This window comes from Idiotropiscis lumnitzeri, chromosome 1 (genome assembly GCF_059441095.1).
Source record: "Idiotropiscis lumnitzeri isolate Australia: NSW breed Sydney's pygmy pipehorse chromosome 1, RoL_Ilum_1.0, whole genome shotgun sequence".
NCBI classification, from domain to species: domain Eukaryota; kingdom Metazoa; phylum Chordata; class Actinopteri; order Syngnathiformes; family Syngnathidae; genus Idiotropiscis; species Idiotropiscis lumnitzeri.
In genome coordinates, this window is record NC_142391.1 from 31,526,760 (window position 1) to 31,546,654 (window position 19,895).

Sequence of the window (19,895 nt, forward strand, 5' to 3'; positions counted from 1 at the left end):
TCACAGTGCATCATTCATCCCATTATTCATGTCATTAATGACAAAATTAAATGATTCAAGGGGGGAGTTTTTTCCTTTTTAAGTAACCACAACACCCGAGGAACGACAACCTATCAGATAAAAAGCATCATACATGAATTAATTGAGACTACATTCAAATCTTGCTTGTGGTTTTAAAACTGCAAATGATTCCTATAATGTTATTTATTTGAAAACAATGTTTCTGAGCTTAATATTTTGAGGTACTGTCGTAATATCGTAATAATACTTAAGAATAAATGCCGTGAAACGAAACCACAATCATGAAGGGAACGTCAACATTTCAAAAATTAACTTTTATTTAAACAAAACAAGAAAAGAAACCAAAAAAAATCAATTATTGACTCATTAACAAGATTATAAAACAGTGATTTAGTTACATAAATAAATTGATATCGGCATATCAAATTTGAATTTCATAAGCATGTATACATGGGTCGTCGTAATAAATAAAAAAGGGGGAGCTTCCTACACAAACAAAAAAAAAAAAACAGCTTGAAAGACTCAAGAGGAAATTGTTGCGAGACACCGGACAACATTGTATGTACTTTTTTTTTTTTCCTTTCTTTTTTTTTCTCAACCACCAGACACACACACGTGAGGAGCTGCTTTTTTGTCAAAAGCAGGACTAAGAGTTAATAACACAGCCATTCACTTTTTTTCCCTTTCATTTTTTTTTTTACGTTTTTTTTTTGTTCTTACTAATTAAGGACACTAAAGCTGGACCAAGGTGGCTCGCATCTCACCTCTTTGAACGCGTTTGGTTGTTAGACAGAACTCCTGTTTGGTTACGTTAAAGCGTTAAGACAAGGCAAGAAGAAAAGGCTGCTTTTTGTCAAGACACACTTAAAACAAAGAACACAAAAATGACGGTGAGTAAAAGACAGACCTTTGTTGACGGGTGTGCATGATATGAGACTCAGTGTCAATTTTACTGCATGAGAAATGAATTTCAAGTGGATTAAAGCGACAAAAAAAATGTGTTACTGGCCCCCAGTGAGTACTTTTGGCCTCCGTTCCTAGTCTGTATGCTTAAGTCAGCAGGAATGAAGTCTTGTCCTCCTGATATGTTTCCATCACATAACCCCCCCAAAAAACAAAATAAGGAGACAGAAGAGAGAGAGGGAGCAAACTACAGCGGCTTCAAGTATTTCACATTACATAGAATACTCTGTATAAATTAGTTAACATATACTTTCAGATCCTCCATATTCAGACATATACTATGGCATATATACAGAGTACAATAAATGCTCGCTCATGGTTTTTTTCCCCCATTTTCCTGTAGTCAGTCGTTGGTTTTGTTACACTTTTCTTTTCTTTTTCTTGTGGAGGAAAAGAAGAAATCCCTGAGAACGTTCCGGTGGACAATTAGTGGAGCTTGCACACATTTTTTTTTCTCTTAACAGTAGAAAGTCTCATTGCAATGACACACACAGGGAAACGAAATGACACTGGCCTATTGAAGAGGGGGTGTGGCAAAAAATAAAGTGGCGGAAATGAGATGGGGGCGGAGGGGGTGACGCGCCTGCTTGTAGCCAATCGGAGGGCGGGGATAAGAGCGAATGACGAACACTGTCTGTTAGGTTATGTGTCACAAATCTCCTCCACGACAGCACATTTCTGCGAGGAGCAGGTTCCACACTGCATCAATGAGGTAGTCGCTCTCCCCTCAGCACAGCTCTACTCATTGGGCATAACAATAGGACACCTGCACAGTCCAATTGGATAGTTCCTAATGCTCAATTTTTACGAAGATCGGTCAAAGAGATTTTTATATGGTAAAAAGACTATAAATCAAATATGGCTGATTTGTTTTAAGGATTTTGTAAAACAGAAATTGTTGTTGGGTATGAATAGTTGCCATGTTTTTTGTATATGTTAAAACCTGCCAAAGAGGCAATTCATTTTAGGTAACAAGCTGTGATAATTATAGTTGCTGTACATTAATGAAAAAAAACAAAAAAACGTAACGCGACTAAAACAAAACTCTCATTAAATACTTTTTAGTTATGCATAAAAAAAATCTACCTGGATCCTGATGATTTTATTTGTTGCAACCACTTGAAATAAAATTGAATAAAATTAACAGACCCTTTTTCTCAGTGAAGTTGAGTTAAAAACATGTACCTCCAGATTTTGAGATTGTTTCTAACAAAATAAATGTAATTCAGATAAAGAGACAGATCTGAAAGTTCTTTTTGACCTAATTTTGTTTGTTTTTTGGGCTAAAATAAGGTTTAAACAAAAATTGAGACGCGACATCCTTTTTCATTTGATAGCGCAAATGTGCTGATTGTTTTCAACAGGTGGATGATCCTGTCCAAATATGAAAATAAAAAAATTGAAATATTAAATGTGAGCTGCAAGACAAAGTAGTCAAGATTCATCATGTCAAGGCCTATGCTTCTCACAACCTCGAGAAAGCATACTGTAGTTATTTTTTTCCTGATTGAGAACAAAACAAAAACAAAACATAACAAAAAATGTTCCATGCTTTTGTTCTGAACAGGTGAATTATTGTTAACATTCATCGAATACGAAATATCAGATGTTTTCAACTGGAGATTCAACAGGGTGATTTTTTTTTTCTGTGGCAGAAAATGTTTTGCTCTGGCTTCAAAACATTCAACATCCAATCAGATTGCTCCTTGATGCTTCTCACATTCAGGAGGCGGAGTAAATGCACAATATCTGCATACCAAATTTAAAATTCATTGAAACGTATGTGTCCAAATGTTTGCTTTCAATTTTTATCTGGAAAAACTCAAAACAGCTCAATCTACAAGCTGCAATAGTTTTGTACAACACAACGAAGGCTGGATTTTTGTTAGCAATTTTATATTGGAATATGCCGGTGTATTGTTGAAGTACAATAATCCAGGTTGAATGAAGTCTAATGTGCCACGGCTTCAGATAGCTGCATGCATCACATTACACAGGTGGGTGCTAAAAGCACAGTCGTGGTATTGGCGCTGAGAGAAAACTAATGGCTGCTCAAGTGCTCCGAAAATGCTGATGGCGACTTTTTTTCAGCTGTGCAGTGCTGCCTGGCGCCCCCTGTTGGGGGCCAAAGGGGCCAAAGGGGAGGTGCTCTGTGTGTTTTTAAAGCCTTAGTTTCTCTTCCGAGGATGCAGATTTTTTTCTTTTGTTTTTGTTTTTTTGTTGTTTTTTTAAATAACACGAGCGCTACTGTAGAAGGCCATCGCCACATACGGGTGCATCTCAACATAATGGATAATGGTAAAAACATTTGTTTCAGAAGTTCAATTCAAAAGTGACTCTTAAATTTGGTGTTTTTAACGGACAGTTTGGGCCAAGTCATTTCATTTGTGGATGGAAAAAAATAATAGTATGTAAAATTGGTAACTTTAATAATACAAGTTATTCTCATTTTCTAACTAAGAAATGATTTAGTAAAATACATCAAACATGTATGTGTATATGTAAAAATATTTCACTTAACTGATTCTTTAATGAGATGAATACATATATTTTTAAAAATGAGTGATTAAGGCAACCAATATTACAGAACCCCTGATAGCTTGCTAGGCCAATTATGTAATATCAACATCATGAAATATTTCAACTCTGTGTCGTGAACATAGATATGACTTTTGAATTTGACTCTGAACATTTCCACGGCTATTCTAATGTGTTGAGATGCACCTGTACAATGCAACAGAGAAAGAAAAAGATGTTTGAAAACAAAAACAAAACGTTCTTCTCCTTTCATACACACGCAGACACACAACATTCACAACGTGACGAATTTCCTCTCTTGTGACAAAAAAAACAAAACAAAAACACTTCTGTACACGTAGTAGTAATAATATTATTATCAATAATAATAGCGATAATGTTTGTAACGAGAACAACAGCAAGAACAATAATACCGCATGTGGCTCTGTGGAGTTTGTTTTCCATTTCCGCTTCATCGCATCGTTTCAATGTCCTCTTTCTCTTTTTTTTTTTTTTCTTTTTCTTTCCTGGAAGGTTCAAAAACAAAAAAAAAAGGCAGACTCGAGTCGGTAGAAAAGTAGCGGAGCTCAGCCGAAGCGCTCCCTCACCAGCATCATGAGTTTCTTTTTGCCCTTGTAGATCTGTTTCAGGTTGTCTATGAACTGCGTGAACTGGATGTGTCCGTCATGCGCCATCATGAAGGTCTCGCGCGCCTTGCCCAGGAACTCGATGAACTCGCTGTAGTGGCGCGGGCTGATGTGCGTGAGGCGCGAGTGCGTGGTGTTGATGTAGGCCCCGATGGTGGCGTCCAACAGCTGCCGAAGCGGCGCCTTGTCCAGCGACATGAGCTTGCCCGAGTTCCGCCGGCTGTGCAGCGCCGACACCATGCCCGGCGTGGTCAGCGTGCAGCGGCGCAAGATGTCCGACAGCACGGTGGCGCACTTGACGCTCTTCACCACCAGGGGGATGACGGCGGCCAGCTCGTTCTTGCCCAGCGAGTGGCTGAGCGCGCAGGCCCACAGCACGTCGTTGATGGCCGGGTGCGTGTCCTGGTTGTAGCTGAGGTTGAGGTGCGCCATGGCCAGCGTGGCCAGCTTGTACGCGCGCATGGGGTAGCCGCGGTGCTCCATGTAGCGCGCAATGGTGAACAGCTGCGTGTAGCTCATCCCCGTGGCGGCGGCGTCCAGTACAATCTGGTAGGCTGTCTCGAAGGCAATGTGGTCCTTTTCGCAGAGCGTCAGAGCTGACAGGGCGCAGTTCTGGGGGTCCTTCACGGCGCACTGCAGGGCCAGGGTGCGCGCTGACGACGCCAGGTTCTCCTGCTGGTGGCAGTCGAGGTGCAGGCGTACGATGGTGCTGTTGGACATGACCGTGGTGGCCACGATACTGGTGGCCTCGGTGGGGGTGAACAGGGTGAACCAGCTCTGCATGATGCTGTCCAGTGCGTACACGCCTGATGCAAACACACATACACGGACGGGTCAACTTTGGCAACAAAAACACAGCACATGTTTCCTGCTCACTACAGCGGCGGTTCCCAAACAATGCAACGGGAAATTACCTAATCTCCCTCAGTCCAAAAATTATTTACCAGATATAATGTATATTTGTTAACTTTGTTCATGCCAATGGCATATCAACAGGCAGAACAATTGAATGATGTTCCACTAGATGGCAGTAACCAGTACGTATTTTCATATGTTTTAGCAGTACACCAAGGCCAAAAAGGTTGGGCACTGCTGCTTTGTATTGAAAGAATATCAACGACGTCATCTACTAATCGAGGTCCACCACATGAACACTGACTACGAAAAGTAGCGATGTAATGAAAAGCCATTTCAATCTGAAAATGGGCTTTGATTTACTGAATCGTACACGTTTGCCCGATGTTGCGACATATTCACGATATACTGTGTTCTTCTGTATATATGCCGTTCTGTGAAAAAGTTTTGCCCCCTTGCTGATTTTTGTGCTTTTTGCATATATCCAGAAATCTGGAAGGGGGCAAATACTTTTTCACAGCACATATTCATACCCACATACATACATATTACTCGACATGATAAAATCATATATATGATACATGGGGCATGATATCGCATTGTACTTTACTGAAGAGATGTGCACCCCTAACTAAAGACTTTAGTTTTGCAATCCCTTCGACCAAGTAAAAACAATCAAGGTCAGTTTTCTTGCACAAAATGCTACTAAAATGAGAAGAATAAAGAGAAGCGAGCTCACTTACCAACTTCGGTGGCACATGTGACTAACCAGCGCACCATTTCTCGCCGCCTCCAGTTTAATGTGGACAGCGTTATTCTCATCACCTAATGTGGACAAAAACAAGAATAAGGTCACAAGACTTAAATCGTGTTTTATTTTTGGATCGCTGGTGTTCTATGAAGCGGATGGAGCTTTCTTCTGCGCCACAATTACCTGCAGTCCCAGCTCCAGGGCAACTTTGAGCAGCGTGATGTCGGGCAGGCTGTCCATTAGAGTGGCGATTTTGAACGCGTCCTGCGCCAGTTTGAAGATGTGAGACGACGAGTGGATGTTTTTCTGGATGGACTCCAGCACTGTCTCCAGCCTGCGACTGTCACCTGAAACATCGCAATTGACGACACCTTTAGGATGAGCTACAGCAGAGGTGGGCACACCGTAAGGATAAGCAGTATATAGAATGGAATACAGGTGCAATGATTAATCACTTTATCAACAAGTAATTGATTATCAAATAAATGAATCATTTTTTATTTTTGGTACTCGATCAATCGTTTGGAGACCTAAAAGTGTCAAAATCCTCAGAATTTCAGCCTCGCAAAATTAAATATTCTCAGATTTATTTAGTCCGCTATGACAGCAGACTAATTCCGAAACAAACATCTGCTTTTAATTTACTATTTTTACCAAACCAGTAACCAAAAAGCGAGTGCGGCATCCATTTTCTCCCATTCCTTTTCTCCCGCATTTTTTTTTTTTTTTTGCATGTGCTGCAGTGCGCACCTTTGGCCGCGGTGAGCATGGTGGAGGCCAGCTCACACTGCTGAGACTCGATGTGGCTCAGGGTGAACCAGCGCGGATAGCGGTTGGGCACCACCGATACGATGTGGTGAGGCCGGGACAGGTCGCCGGACGATGCTGTTGACTCCAAAACGGGCAACCTGAATGGGCAGAGATGAGATCAATAAATATCAATAACATTTTCACTTTGTGTCTACTCTTTCTTGTTGCCAGCTGTTTTGACATGAGAACCTGTGTGTTGAGTTATTTTGAGGGGGACAATAAATTTGCACTATTACACAAGTTCTGAGGGTCACAGAGACAATAAGAGCAACAGAAACTCAGAAAGAAACAGAGACAGTCTGCAGGAACAGCATCAACTAGCAGGAGCAGGAACATAAAACTTATAAACACAGAGAGCATGAGAGGAACATGAGAAGAACCACAAATTCAGAAGACCAGAAAGCATGAGCCAGCAGGAACAGGAACTCGGAAGGCCACAGTGAGAGACAGCCAAAAGAGAAATTCAGAGGGTCACAAAAAAGCCAGCGTGAACAGAAACTGAAATTTAGAACAATACGGATAGCGCTATTTGGATTGGTACTCCGGAGGAACAATAGAGAGCTAGCAGGAACAGCAACAGAGCCATCAGGAGCAGGAACAGAGACTCAAACGGAAACACAGAGATCCAGCATGAGAAGGTGCACAAACAAAGAGGGACAGCATAAGCGCCAGCAAGAATAAGAACAGAAATTTAAAAGGACAGAGAAAGCGAGCCAGCAGGAACAGGAACTCAGAAGGACACAATGCGAGCCAGCAGGAGTGGAAACAGAGCCAGCAGGAACAGATATTTAGATGGCAACGCACAAGAAAAGCAAGACTTGTACAGAATCCAAGACAAGTTAAGTTTATGTTACATCAGACAAGTTTATATTACATCTCGAGTACTCTGAATTAAATATAAAGCACATCTGCTGCATGCAAGATGGCCAGTGTATGAATCCGAAGAAGAAACGTGTGAAGACTTTGAAAGGGACTTGAAAATCAAAACCTGATTTGATCACAGCCTACGCCTGCAACTCAACCTCAACTTGAGTGAGCGAGCGTCAATGACTATTTTGTCCTCTCTAATTTCTTCCAATCAACTCAGTACCAAGCAACACCTGCTGCGGACGGAGGAGCCTCCCCCTCTCATCATCGTCACGGCAACATGTGGCGGGCCGAGTGTTCTGCGCCGCCTCATCTCCTATTCCGCTTCACTCTTCTTGCGCCACGGCTCGCTTTTCAAAAGGTCTCCTCCGCTTCACAAGGCAGCAACCTGGCCTCCTCTCCACCAATCACAAGGCTAATTGAGTCCGCGGGGAAATTAAGGCATTCACCTTCCAGCCGCACAGGGCCTGGACACACATCAAACAAATACCGCCACATACACACACGGTCACACTTGCGCACGCACGCACACACAGACCTGCCCTTTTGGAGCACATCAAACCAGGCTGGTAAAAAGCAACGCCAAGATGCTAAATGCCAACTTTCAATTCCACCTCGAGTGATGATGTCCGGCATAAAGGCATGTTCAAAAACACTCCACTTTCTGCACCACAACTAACTTCTGCATTCAAGTGGGAAGGCAATAACAATCCTCTTGTTGATATGCGCTACTGTGAACATTTGCACTTGATGTAAAGATGCTGGTGCCACAGTTAAGCATTTCCAAATCAGCAGATTTTCAGGGGGGCGGGGGGACCCATTCTGTTATTAATTGAAAAATGATTACTTTGCACAAATGCATTTGTTCTAATAATGGTGTTTTTGTTAGGTTTAATTAAGTGATGCTTTTTGGGCAGTATTTCAGATGCCCTCGGAGGCACGAACAATGTCAAACTGAAAATAAGCATTTGTTTTCACCTGCGCTCCTTTGCTGTTTAATTTGCCTGCAGCTCGGGTTTTGACCAGAACAGAGATCACAACGTACTCTATAACTCCACTTTCAAAGGCTTTATACTGGCTCCCAATCAGCTGTAGAATACATTTGAAAATTCTGCAACTGGTCCATATGTGCACATTGGTTCACGTCAGTTTTTGCTAACACGTTATTTAGGCTAGTATGCTAGCTACTATTACTGATAAACCTCATGTGAAGCTAGTACAATGGGCTGATGGTTATTGACATGTTAAATGCATCGTACTGATGCTTAATGACCCACCATTTCCATTTTAACTGCTCCCAGTAAGTCAATTATTCATGTTTTTTCACAATCCACAACCAGGCTCAGTAGCCAAGTGGTTAACAAATCCATTCGGTCCACATTTCAAAAATATGTTTCTAACACTAATTCTAGACTCTAAATTGTCTTCAGGTGTGCGCGTGAGAGTGAGGGGGAAGGCTTGGTCATCTGTATATGCCCTGCATCCAGGGCGCACTCGTGCCCCTCGGCCAACCCGGGTGAGGATAAGCAGCATAGAAAATGGATGGGTGCAACACTACACTAAAATATAGTTAAAAAAAAATGGATTCAACATGCAAGTTAGATAATACGTGACATGCTAATATGCTAATACAATGCTACCCCATCAGACTTTCAAAAGATTCCATTCTTAAATCATATACAGGGTATAAAATTGCTAAATTAAATATAACACAATTGGACTTCAGGTTAGTGATTCTTTCATGTACCACATGACCACCCTTTGTGAATCATATTTTAGATCATAGTTGTAGTCCAGCAGCCAGGCTGTGACGGGGATTGAAAGTGGCTCCGGACCTTCAGCCAGCCTAGCTGATCATGTCATGGTGGTATGATTTATTATTATGCATCTTAACCCTACTGTTACGTCACATGATATTGGTTTGGTTTAGTAAGCTTGTTTCAGTTTTTGTTCTTTGTCATAGGTTTGCTGGATATCAACTAAACTCTTTGTCAACAAAGAACTTGGATTTTAAGTGCATCTGTTTTGTGCTGTTTGGAGCAATTGTGTTAAAAAAGCTTAGAAAAAAGCTACAGTATTAGTGCTAGTGTTAAGTTTTAAAATTTCCCATTACATTAATGGTCGATTTCATTTTATATGGGTGAGTTAAAGACACTGCACTTTTTGCAAGACCACAAAACATCCACACTCCAGCAGGAGGTGATAAATGTGATACATGCAACAGTGTGAACATTTGCACTTGTTGGAAAAGTGTGAGGTTTTTTCCTCTTTTTTTTTTTTTTAGATGAAGCAACAGCCGGGTTGCCTACTCTCACGCCATCCCAAAAACAGTCGCTAAAAGACTCGGCCACTCTGGGGGCCCTTCTGGAAGATTCCCGGGGTGCGGCAAAGCAAAGAAAAAAGGGCCCCGGGTAAAAAAGACGGAGGCCTCATCAACATTCCACGCTTTGTTTGGTTTGCACCAGAGAGAGCCAGAGGGCCTCCACTAGATGGGAGCTCGAGAGGCCGACCGGGACCGTTGAAAAATAACCTCTTCAACCAGTCGGGAGTGGAAATCCATACTGGGCTTTTGTTGTTCCGTATCCTATCCGGGGACCGTTGTGCAAGCATTCACTCAAGTACAAGTACAGTAGGACTCGACTGCGAGATTCAAAATGGTGGCTGTAGCCTACATAGAAAACAACTTTGTGCAATGTCTATCCATATATGCACTTTTTATAAGTGCTTGTCCTCATTAGGATACGGGTGAACCACAGCCTATCACAGCAGAGTACGGGCGGAGGCAGGTTGCATTCAGCCTCTAGCCATCAGCCAATCGCATGGCACATATAAAGCAAACCAACATTCACACTTACAGTGGTGTGAAAAGCGGTTTGGCCCCCTTTCTGATTTCTGCATGTTTCTCACGTGTAAATATTTCATCAGACAAATTTAAATATAAAGTCATTAGGCGTGAGTTGAATTTGTGAAGCTGTGACTAGATTCGGTATTGCAAATATAACTGACTTTGAAACCCACCCTAACCTTGAACAATGTTGGCGACAAAAGTAACAAAGATGTCAAAAATGCTGAAAAAAAGGGAAAAAGCACCACATGCCGGTTTTTACGCCAATCCTGGAGTCCCCAGATGAGGTCTCTGGTCAGAATCACCTTGACGACCAACCCTCCCCTGTGTCACGGTCTTCTGCTCATCTCGACTGTAAACACCCTTCGGCCCTCGTCACTCCTCGAGTGCAAATCCATCAGCTAAGCTGCACATCCGCTGACAAGAGCCACATCCATACATAAACCACGTTGGGATGCCTTTGGGACTGTGATTTCTTTCTATTTTTAAGAAGCTTACAGAGAGTTCAAATGGACACTTAATTAGGGACTCCTGCACAATCTGTATCGGAGCCGTTTTATACATTATAATTTTAAACCAGGACAACATGTGAGGTGTCGGGCCCAATTTAAAGCCAATGTCAATGGTTTAACATTGTCGCAACGAGAGCATAAACAGTGCTGCGTCGGCAAAGATTATGCAGCGGATCAAAGGTTGTGGATTATAGCGAGGATCTAGCTTCATTAGCATTGCAAGTCTCGTATCGCCTATGGAAATCTCATATGATAATACCGGGCGCTTCGGATTCAGCTACTTGGCTTCGGAGGAGTGGAGATAAGGAAAATGTGCAAGTACAACAAGATCCTGCTTCTTCTTCATCTCTCCGCTATTTTCTTTATTTTAAACTCCGGCACGGTCACGAGCCAATCAGCGAGCTCCGCCTCGGTTTTGGTCAGCCCACGCTGGGATGGGGATCTGAGTAGCAAATGTGAAGTGTGCTGTTTGGGACAACAGAACGGTAAAAATGGATTATAAAAGCAACAAAACTGATGTAACACACATGAAAATGTTTGTTTTTTGATAAAAAAAAAAAAAAACGTGCTTTCTTCACTTGGTGGCACGACTTTAAATTAAGATAAATGTTGATCGAGTATAAATTTGTTACTTTTTTCCCCAGATGTTTGCTCAATTACTAAACAGTAAGACCACTTATTTCCGAAAACTGCAAGCTACTTGCAGCAGCAGCAATTGTAATGTTATTAAACCTTTTATATGCTATTTATAAACTCTGTAGAACATATGGCAGGGGTCAAGAGATTAAATGTGCAAAAAAAAAATAGCTTGCATAATAATTGCACATTTAAAGTCTTCATAATTTTTATTTTTGAGGGGGTGTTAGAAGGAGAGGGCTGCACCGACCAGAGTGAAGGACGGGATGGGAGGCTTAGAGGGGAAGTCAAGACAAAGCTTTTCTTTACAATTATATGTTTTCTGTGCCCACAATTAATCTAAACACGGTATTATGATTAACACTGCTTTTCAGGAATATGAATTAAGCAGAAAAATCGACCCGTTTGTAGCAATCTCAAATGACAGGAAAAAAAATAATAACGAAAGCTTAAAGCTTTATTTAAAAAATTTAAATCTGGAGAAATGGGTAGATTCCTGCTGAATTATCATGAACAAAAGCGTCTTGCACATGCCATTACACATGTGATTAAATTGCTACGGAGTAGCGGCCATGAGAAGACAACAAAAAAAAAAAAGCATGTCATGTGAAAAGGTCTCTCTCTCACTTTCTCTCCTTCCCTCTCGCTGTATGTATCAATGATAATGTTATAATGGGGCCATTAAAATAGCCCTGGATCCTTTACCTCCTCCCCTATATTTAACTGTCCGCCGTCCCGTGGGAGCGGTGAGCTATATGCTCTCGTATTACACTACGCTACATTACACACATTCATTATGTGCTGAGTAGACACCACCGGGCTCCCAGGAGCACCCATAAGTGGCCCGTATTATTCTAAATCGGCCTGTTTCGCACCACAGCGGGGCGTACGGAGGCGTAACAAGTGAGGGAGGCTGACTCGGGGAAAAGTTTGGGGAGCGAGGAGCAATGGTGAGCACTTGCCTCGCTTCAATTCATCCAAGTGTGCTGCATTCATTGTCCCTGTAAAGATGGGAAAAGCCCACCTCATTCAACAAATTGTTCACTTAACAGACGGACAACAAACATTTTTTCCTCACACTTCCCAGTTGCTGCTGGCCCTTTTGCATGCAAACCCACGTGTGTGTGTGAGTGTGCTTGTGTGTGCGGGTGCATGGATGTGCACCCCCTCTCCTCATTACAGCCACACTAATTACACTCTCATTAATGTAATTAATATTCACTGATCCAGCTCCCGCGAGTCACAACATCAAAACACAGCAGCGTAGTCTGATTAACACACATTGTCCACACACCAATGCACGCACACACGCGTGCAGGAGACCCAAAATAGAGAGATCACACACACGGGGACAAGCAGGATGGAGGCCAACACAAACACACACACACACACACACACATATCCACACGCCGCGGTCTGGTGAAGACATGACAAGGTAGCAAACAGGTCACAATTGTTCTATCACGATCCTGAAATAATCCAGTTCAATTGGTTAACACAAGCGCTTCAATGTTGATTATATAAACCCAATGGCCAATCTTTGAAAACTGCTCTGCTGCAAAGCCTTGTTAGGCTCATTTTAAAAGGGGAAGTCACGTCCAAAATGTCCATTACAATAATATTCTATGCAGCACCACTAGTCGAAATATGGAATTCGGGTTAATATTCCATTTATGGAATATTAAATAAACAGCAATAATGCCCCCTTTTTATTCATCTGAAGGGGCTTTGCACTGCCACTTACTGTTGACTGAAAAAAATGACATCACTGTGCATAATGGCTCAGCTAGCCATCGTCACGTCACGGCTCACCTGTTTTCTAGGTTTGGTCACATGATGTTCACAAGCTGGTGGTCACTGTGATGTCATCTTTAGTCGTCAACAAGTGGCAGTACAAGCCGGAATGTATAGGGCCTGAAATTCGGCCTGGGAATTTGAGATGAGGAGACCCGATTGTAGGCCGAACATGTTTTGTTTCTCCTGCCATGTGGCGAGGCCTTGAATACTACCCATTGAGCAGCGACAGTGATTTTAAGTGACATAATTTTCAATGCACAATACAACTGTCTACAGGGCGGCAGCCTGATGCATCTCTACAGGTCTGGTTATTCGCTCCAGTCTCTTCCTTCTCCCTTCAATAAGACCACCACCTGCATCTTTCCCCTCATCGGCACTGCTATGACAGGGGTCACCCAGGTCTTCACCACTGATGTTGCTGCTAATAATAATTACAATAATCACAACGTATTACATATTCCGATCATAATACACAGGTAATTCAAGTACGAAATCAAGTTAGCCATTTGTTCATATATCAAATAAAATGTAAATCTCTGTTATCTAATCACATAATCAGGTCACAGAGACATGATCAGTTTCTGATGGTGAGCAACAACAATAAATCATGCAATAGATAATAAAGTAAGTGAGAAACAATTTCCTCATTAATTTTAAAGACTTACCAAATCCTTTGCAGCAGAAATGCAAGACCAACTACGACTAATTTTGTGACTACTTGTCATCCTGCTGGATCATACTTCTGCAGCATCTTAGAGGTGATGGATAAAAATGTTGTTGAATTCTTATTCCACAAACACAAAATTAATTAGAAGACTGTCTCGACTCACTGGGTATAATAATTGCACATTAATATTGTTTCCTCTTAAAAGTTGTCTTATTTTTTTTTTTGCCTTCACCAGCTTTGTTTTTACTGTACATTTTATGCATGAGTGTGTGTGTCTGCGTGTGTGTGTGTATGGCACAGCCAGCTAGTGGAGTGGATAACGACGCGGCTGAGTCACCAGAGAGCACTGCTCCACTGCTCAACGGCCTCTGATTTGTTTGCTGATGACTCGGCACAGATTAAGTGCTTAACAGTCATTCTTGCATGCATTAAATGGGGTGCAAGTCCCCAATGTCCAGATCTCAGTCGTTCCCCAGCCCCCTCGGCCAAACTGTGTGTCAGTAGGTGAGAATGGTTTTGTGTCTGCTCAGGAGACAACAAAGGCAGCTGTAAAAAAAACAACAAAAAACTGTCTACTTTTTTTTGTGTGTGTGCGTGGTGCATCACCTACCGCATGGCTCTCAGTGCAATTTTGTACGCCAGTTCAGCGTCATGAGGTAGGAGGGAGGTGAAGAGATAGCGGGCGAAGGTGTGCATGGGGACGCTCTCTCGATGGACGATCTCCCCGAGGCCGGAGTATGGACCAGCTGCATGAAACAACAGAGAAGCTTGCATCCGTCAAAAGAAAGCCCGGTGCTTATTTAGCTACTGTATGTGAACGCAAACAGGATAGACATGCACGCAACTTTACTTTTTTGGAAACAATTGCTACTTGGTGGTGGTCAATTTTTGTCATTATATTTTCCTCTGCGCAAATGAGTTCCGGAGTTTATGTTTCTGATTGGCTAAAATGGGTTAAAAGGTGATACAAAAATTGGGCTGAGATATTTTTAACCCTGTAGTGAGAAAATAATGCGTTTGAAAATAGTAAAAATAGGCATGGGCATGCAGTGGTCTATCCATTTTGACGTGGTGTTTAAACAAACAATGATGTCAAAAACCATATGCTCGTTCTTGGCCTTGCACTCTTGCTTGTGTCCCACCCCACGCCGTTGTCTCTGGTGGGTTATTTTAAAACCCGTCCACCACAGACCACATCACAGGGTGGCGGGGTTGTGGCCTCCAGGGGCCGAACAGGGCGTGGGGGGGCTGGCGCTCTCTATTAGAAACAGAGCCTGAGGTGGGTGGTCGCACCAGGCCCTGGTTTGGATACTCATGGGGGTTTGGGTGGAGACAGGAGTCCATTTTTAACTCCTCCCTGTCGTGGCATTTTGCACTGTAAATGAACACATTGTAGTATACAGTGCACGTGTGTGCGTGTGTGTGTGCGCTAACACAATGTTACAAAGCTAAGAGTTCATTTTGGTCAGCTCTGTCTTGATTTGTCACCACAAAATGAAAGGAGGCACCTTGACCTAAGCAGTTTCTTGATTTTTATTTTTAGCTTTGTATTGCGAACCAAACCTTAAGTTAGTGAGGTGGGGAAAAAAAGTCACAGTCAGTGGTGAGTGGTAGTCTCTGTCAATCTCACACACACCGGTCCTGCCTACCTTCGAGTAGAAAGACCGCCTCCTTGCGGAAGATCTTGACCAACAAATCATCCAGTTCCACTTCCTGAAGCTTGGCCAGCAGCTGCTCCTCGTTACGGCACACCTTCTCCTGAGCGTACAGGCCGTCGGGCATCACGCGCTGCTGGCCCAGGCCCATCAGAGCCGTCTCCACCGCCAGCGCCACATACGACTCGCCGTCGCCTAGCAGTCTCTGCACGGGCATGCGCTGGAGGTCTGCCCGAGTCACCACGCTGGAGCAGTCTGAGGAGAAACATTATAGTGAGATGGTTCTAAGATTTGGAACCTCTCATTTAAAAAATGTGCTGTCTCAAACCCTCCCCATCTAATAACCTTGACAATTCTTGTTCTCAAATTTGAACAAGACGTACCGTATACATAACAGTGAACAGTGAATGTTATGGTCAAGGTGAAGAATTAATAACAAATTCACTTGTAATGAATAAGCATTTTGAGAGATAGAATAGGGTCAAAAACAGAGCAAGAGCGTGCAGTGTTCATTTTCAAGGAAATTCTATAAAAATACACAAACGTGTCGCAGGCGATGCACATATTGAAGATTCGGGAAGATGAGTTAATTCGATGATAAAATCAACAATCAATCTGAATGTTGTTGGAATCTTGTGGGGGAAAAAAATCACAAAAATATTTTATTTTTCAACATGAAGCCCATTTGATTTCGTTTAATCGGACATGTTACTCAGATATTCATTTTCCAATTGGAATTTTTTTTTAGGACACTGTAATTATATAGGAGCAACATTCAGTATTACACCTCTTACTGTAGGCGGGGTAGTAACAAAAACTAAATAAACAGATATAATGTTCAGTGAATATTATTTTAATTATGTTATGTTCCTCTCTGAGTCGCCTCTTTAATACAGTGTGTTTTAATGTAAAATAAAATACACAAAAAAAAAAAAAAAACATGCATCAAAAATCCCTTTGCCAAGAAAATACAATAACTGACCCAAGAACATGATTTGGGTCTCAACCATACGGTTGGGAAATGCCGCACTGCAAGAATTTCTTCATGCAGCGTTTCATTCTAATGTACGTATACTGTCATTAGCAGTACCTGAGAGGTCCAAGCAGGTATTTGATCCCTCCTCTCCCACCCGTCCCGACTCTGTCAGAGTGCTGAAGAGGGTGCCGATGGGATCCAGTGGGTGTCCCACCCACCCCTCCATGTTGGTAATAGAAGTGTGGCCTTTATGGAGCAACTCTGACACAAACAATACATTTATCATCATATAGCATAGGAAAATAGAATAATCCACATGGACCGAAAATGGAGCCTCACCTTTTTTGTGCCGACGGAAGTGCTCGAGTTGTCGCTGCTGCTGCCGCCGTAATGTGTTCACAACGGCGATGGCCAGACGCAGTGCCTCACGTGGGTAACCGTGGGAACGCAGGGCATCCACCCTGGCGCAGGCTGTTGGGACGTGTTCTAAAAAGAGAGAGAATTGTAAAGTTTAGGTCCACGTCTATAGCATCTGCGGTGTGTCTATATTCTTCACTCACCGTGCCACAAAGGCCAGCCACGTGTGTCAAACAGGGAGCCCTCCTGGTTGTCGTGGTAACAGTAGTTGGCGTAGAGGTCACTGGCGATGATGTGCTGGAGGTGGCGGTCCTGCCAGTGCAGGTCGCAGGCCTCAATGGCCCGCGTAAAAACAGTCCTGTGGGGCCGCATCTCTGCATCGAAGGACGACAAACACACTAATTAGCATCAGGAATTACAGAAAAACAATAATAAAATTCTAATAAAATCTTTTGAATCATATTTTAAAAACACTCCATTTCAATATAAAATACAAGCATATTTATACACGTTTTATAAACCGAGGAAAATGTTTTGCACCAACAAAATCTATACAGGGGAAAAGAAGGAATGCAGTCAAAGAGAATGACCACAGTACAGGAATAAATCTTTAAAATAACAATAATAAAAATAATACAATAACAGCGCACTGAAATAATGCAAAATATAAATCATAAAATGCATAAAATGGCCCCAATTGTCATGGTTTTATTTTTACTTTTGAAATGTAAAATTATAGCATATATTGTTTTATTAGACAGAGAGAGTGGCAACAAATTGTGCCATTCAAGCAAAACTTCATAATCCAGCCTTTTCATCAGAAATACATTTTGGAACATGCCGTGTTGTGAGGAAAGTTTGAATTTGAATTTTTGGACATGAAATGTACACAACCTGTTATAGTCTTGAGACTGTTTTACCATGTCTTGCTAAAAAAATGTCCATTGACCCAATAAAAAGGTCACTTTTGGCCAGGATATGAATCCTAAAAATCAATAAGCAATTAGAAGATTATTTTAAAATTTAAATATGTTTAATTTATGCCTAATTATATGTTCCCTGTACATATATTTCAATTTTGGTGGAAATTCCAACATGTAACTAATGAAAAGAAATAAAACATTAATTTCGATATTGATCGTCATGAAATTTAAATTAACACATGAAAAAAAAAAATGACCTTGGTTGCTGTGGGCACCCTGTGGGAGCGAATGGGTGAGATTGGGCAGCTCGTTGCCGTGGTTTCCATCTTCCCATGGGCACACGTCCACGCTGTTCCACCTGCGCAGCTGTCGCAACCATGATGACTTTTGCTCCGCCTTGCAGTGCGGGTTCAGTACGATGCACATCCACAGGGCACCTGGTGGACACCAAAACATGGAGGCTTTAGTGGCCAAAGTTTTGTGCTCAAGGGTCACATTTGAACATTACATCGGAAAGATGGGCCTGATCATTCATAAATGAGGAAAAATGTGAATGGTTCATTCTAAATACAGCTACATCCCAAGTTATAAGGGGGTGTGTACACTTGTGCAACAGCATCTTGCTTCATATCTTGGTTATTAATTTTTTACTTCCCCTCTCTAAAAGTGTTCAGTTGAGTTATGCAGGGTATAGGTCACATATATGGTTTTAAAAATGAATTATCCTGGTCTGATTTTATTTTATTCATAAACCTGGCATTTGAACAGGGTGTGTATACTTTTTATATCCACGGTACATCTTGGGGGTGTCTTTCAAAGAAGCGCAGCACTCCGAGCGGCATCACTATTTTCCTCCTGGAGCACATTTTGTACCCCACAAAAAAGTATGCGAAAGAACTTAGCTAGTCCCGAGGCAACGCAGACTGCGCACACATCATTTTGGAGCAAATTGGAACAAACAGAATATGAAAAGTGCTTCAGCCTCATGGGATGTGAACACATCCGGGGATTTTACTGTGTAGAGTGTGTTGCATGCCCCATTGTGTGTGGATAGAAGTTGAGGGGTGGGCTTGGGAGAAAGGGCGAAGACAAGGACGGGACGGTAAAAAAAAAAAATGGGGGTGAACAAGAAGAAATGTGGGTGAAAAAATTAGGAAAGGTAAAAGGAGCTGATGCGGACGAAAATGCTCGGCTCTGAGTCTGGAGGAAGATGAGGAGCCGCAGCTTTAAAAAGAGGCAAAGACAAAAGACTGAGGATGAAGGAGAGTGGGAGAGAAAAGAGGCGAGCGGCGAGGCATTGAGTGCACATCATGGGGAGCGATAAGGACTCCAGAAGAAGGGTTTGAAGTGTCAACTTCAAAAAGAAGAGCCGACGCACACATCCAATTCCGTGAATATTTGGCGCAGAAACAGATGAGATCATTGGGCTGTCCAAACAAAAAGTACACGACGAGAGCAAAAGGGAGAAGAGACGTCATTGTCAACAACGCGAGAGGCGTCTGCAAAGACAAAAAAAGATGTCGACAAGTGTGTTCAAACGCTAGTGGAGCAACTTGGTGCTATTTTGGCGGGCTTATTCATAAAGGCTTTCTCGCCACAATGAAAGTTCTACTTTTTGTCAAAATCAGTGTGAAAAGTCTCTGTTCACTTCCTTGTAGGCGACCACGCCAGCACGTCCAAATATGGCCACGCTAACCTTCGAGGTGCCGTGGGCTTTCCGTGTTGTAAAAGAGAGCATGCCCGGCCATGTTTGTGCCGTGCGTAAGGGGATGTAAAATTTGAGCAGTATGTAATAGTATGTATGCCATGTTCAAGGATTGTGTTGCAGTGTGTTGTGGAGTGTGCTGCTGCATTTTGGCAATGTTTTTCAAGTGTGTTCCAGCTATGTTTGTTAGACATGTTAGAGGATTGAGTTGCAAAATGTTAGCCAAGTTGCTTATCGGCCATGTTTGTGCAGCATGTTATTGCAACTTTGCCATGTTTGTTATCTAGCCAATAGTCACACCAGATTTTCTGTGTGTTTGTGTTGTCAAAATCAAAGGATAAACAGACACATCTGCGCGTGTGTTTGAGCACTGTCTGGTCTGATGACCCAC

The 19,895-nt window shown here is 42.3% G+C and overlaps 1 protein-coding gene across 1 annotated transcript in view; it reads right to left on the reverse strand.

Annotated features, from left to right (window-relative positions):
• Window positions 1-316: 316 nt before the first annotated feature.
• The window catches only part of LOC148344238 (zinc finger SWIM domain-containing protein 6-like), a 66,476-nt gene continuing 46,897 nt past the window's right edge, over window positions 317-19,895 (reverse strand). Inside the window, exons 5-14 of the mRNA XM_088295189.1 lie at window positions 18,057-18,236; window positions 17,080-17,250; window positions 16,859-17,005; window positions 16,634-16,780; window positions 15,538-15,798; window positions 14,499-14,634; window positions 6,505-6,662; window positions 5,938-6,101; window positions 5,747-5,828; window positions 317-4,954 (exon numbers count right to left, since the gene is read on the reverse strand). Coding sequence (XP_088151315.1) covers window positions 4,089-4,954; window positions 5,747-5,828; window positions 5,938-6,101; window positions 6,505-6,662; window positions 14,499-14,634; window positions 15,538-15,798; window positions 16,634-16,780; window positions 16,859-17,005; window positions 17,080-17,250; window positions 18,057-18,236 — 2,312 coding nt within the window. The 3' untranslated portion in view covers window positions 317-4,088. The remainder of the gene's footprint in view (window positions 4,955-5,746; window positions 5,829-5,937; window positions 6,102-6,504; window positions 6,663-14,498; window positions 14,635-15,537; window positions 15,799-16,633; window positions 16,781-16,858; window positions 17,006-17,079; window positions 17,251-18,056; window positions 18,237-19,895) is intronic.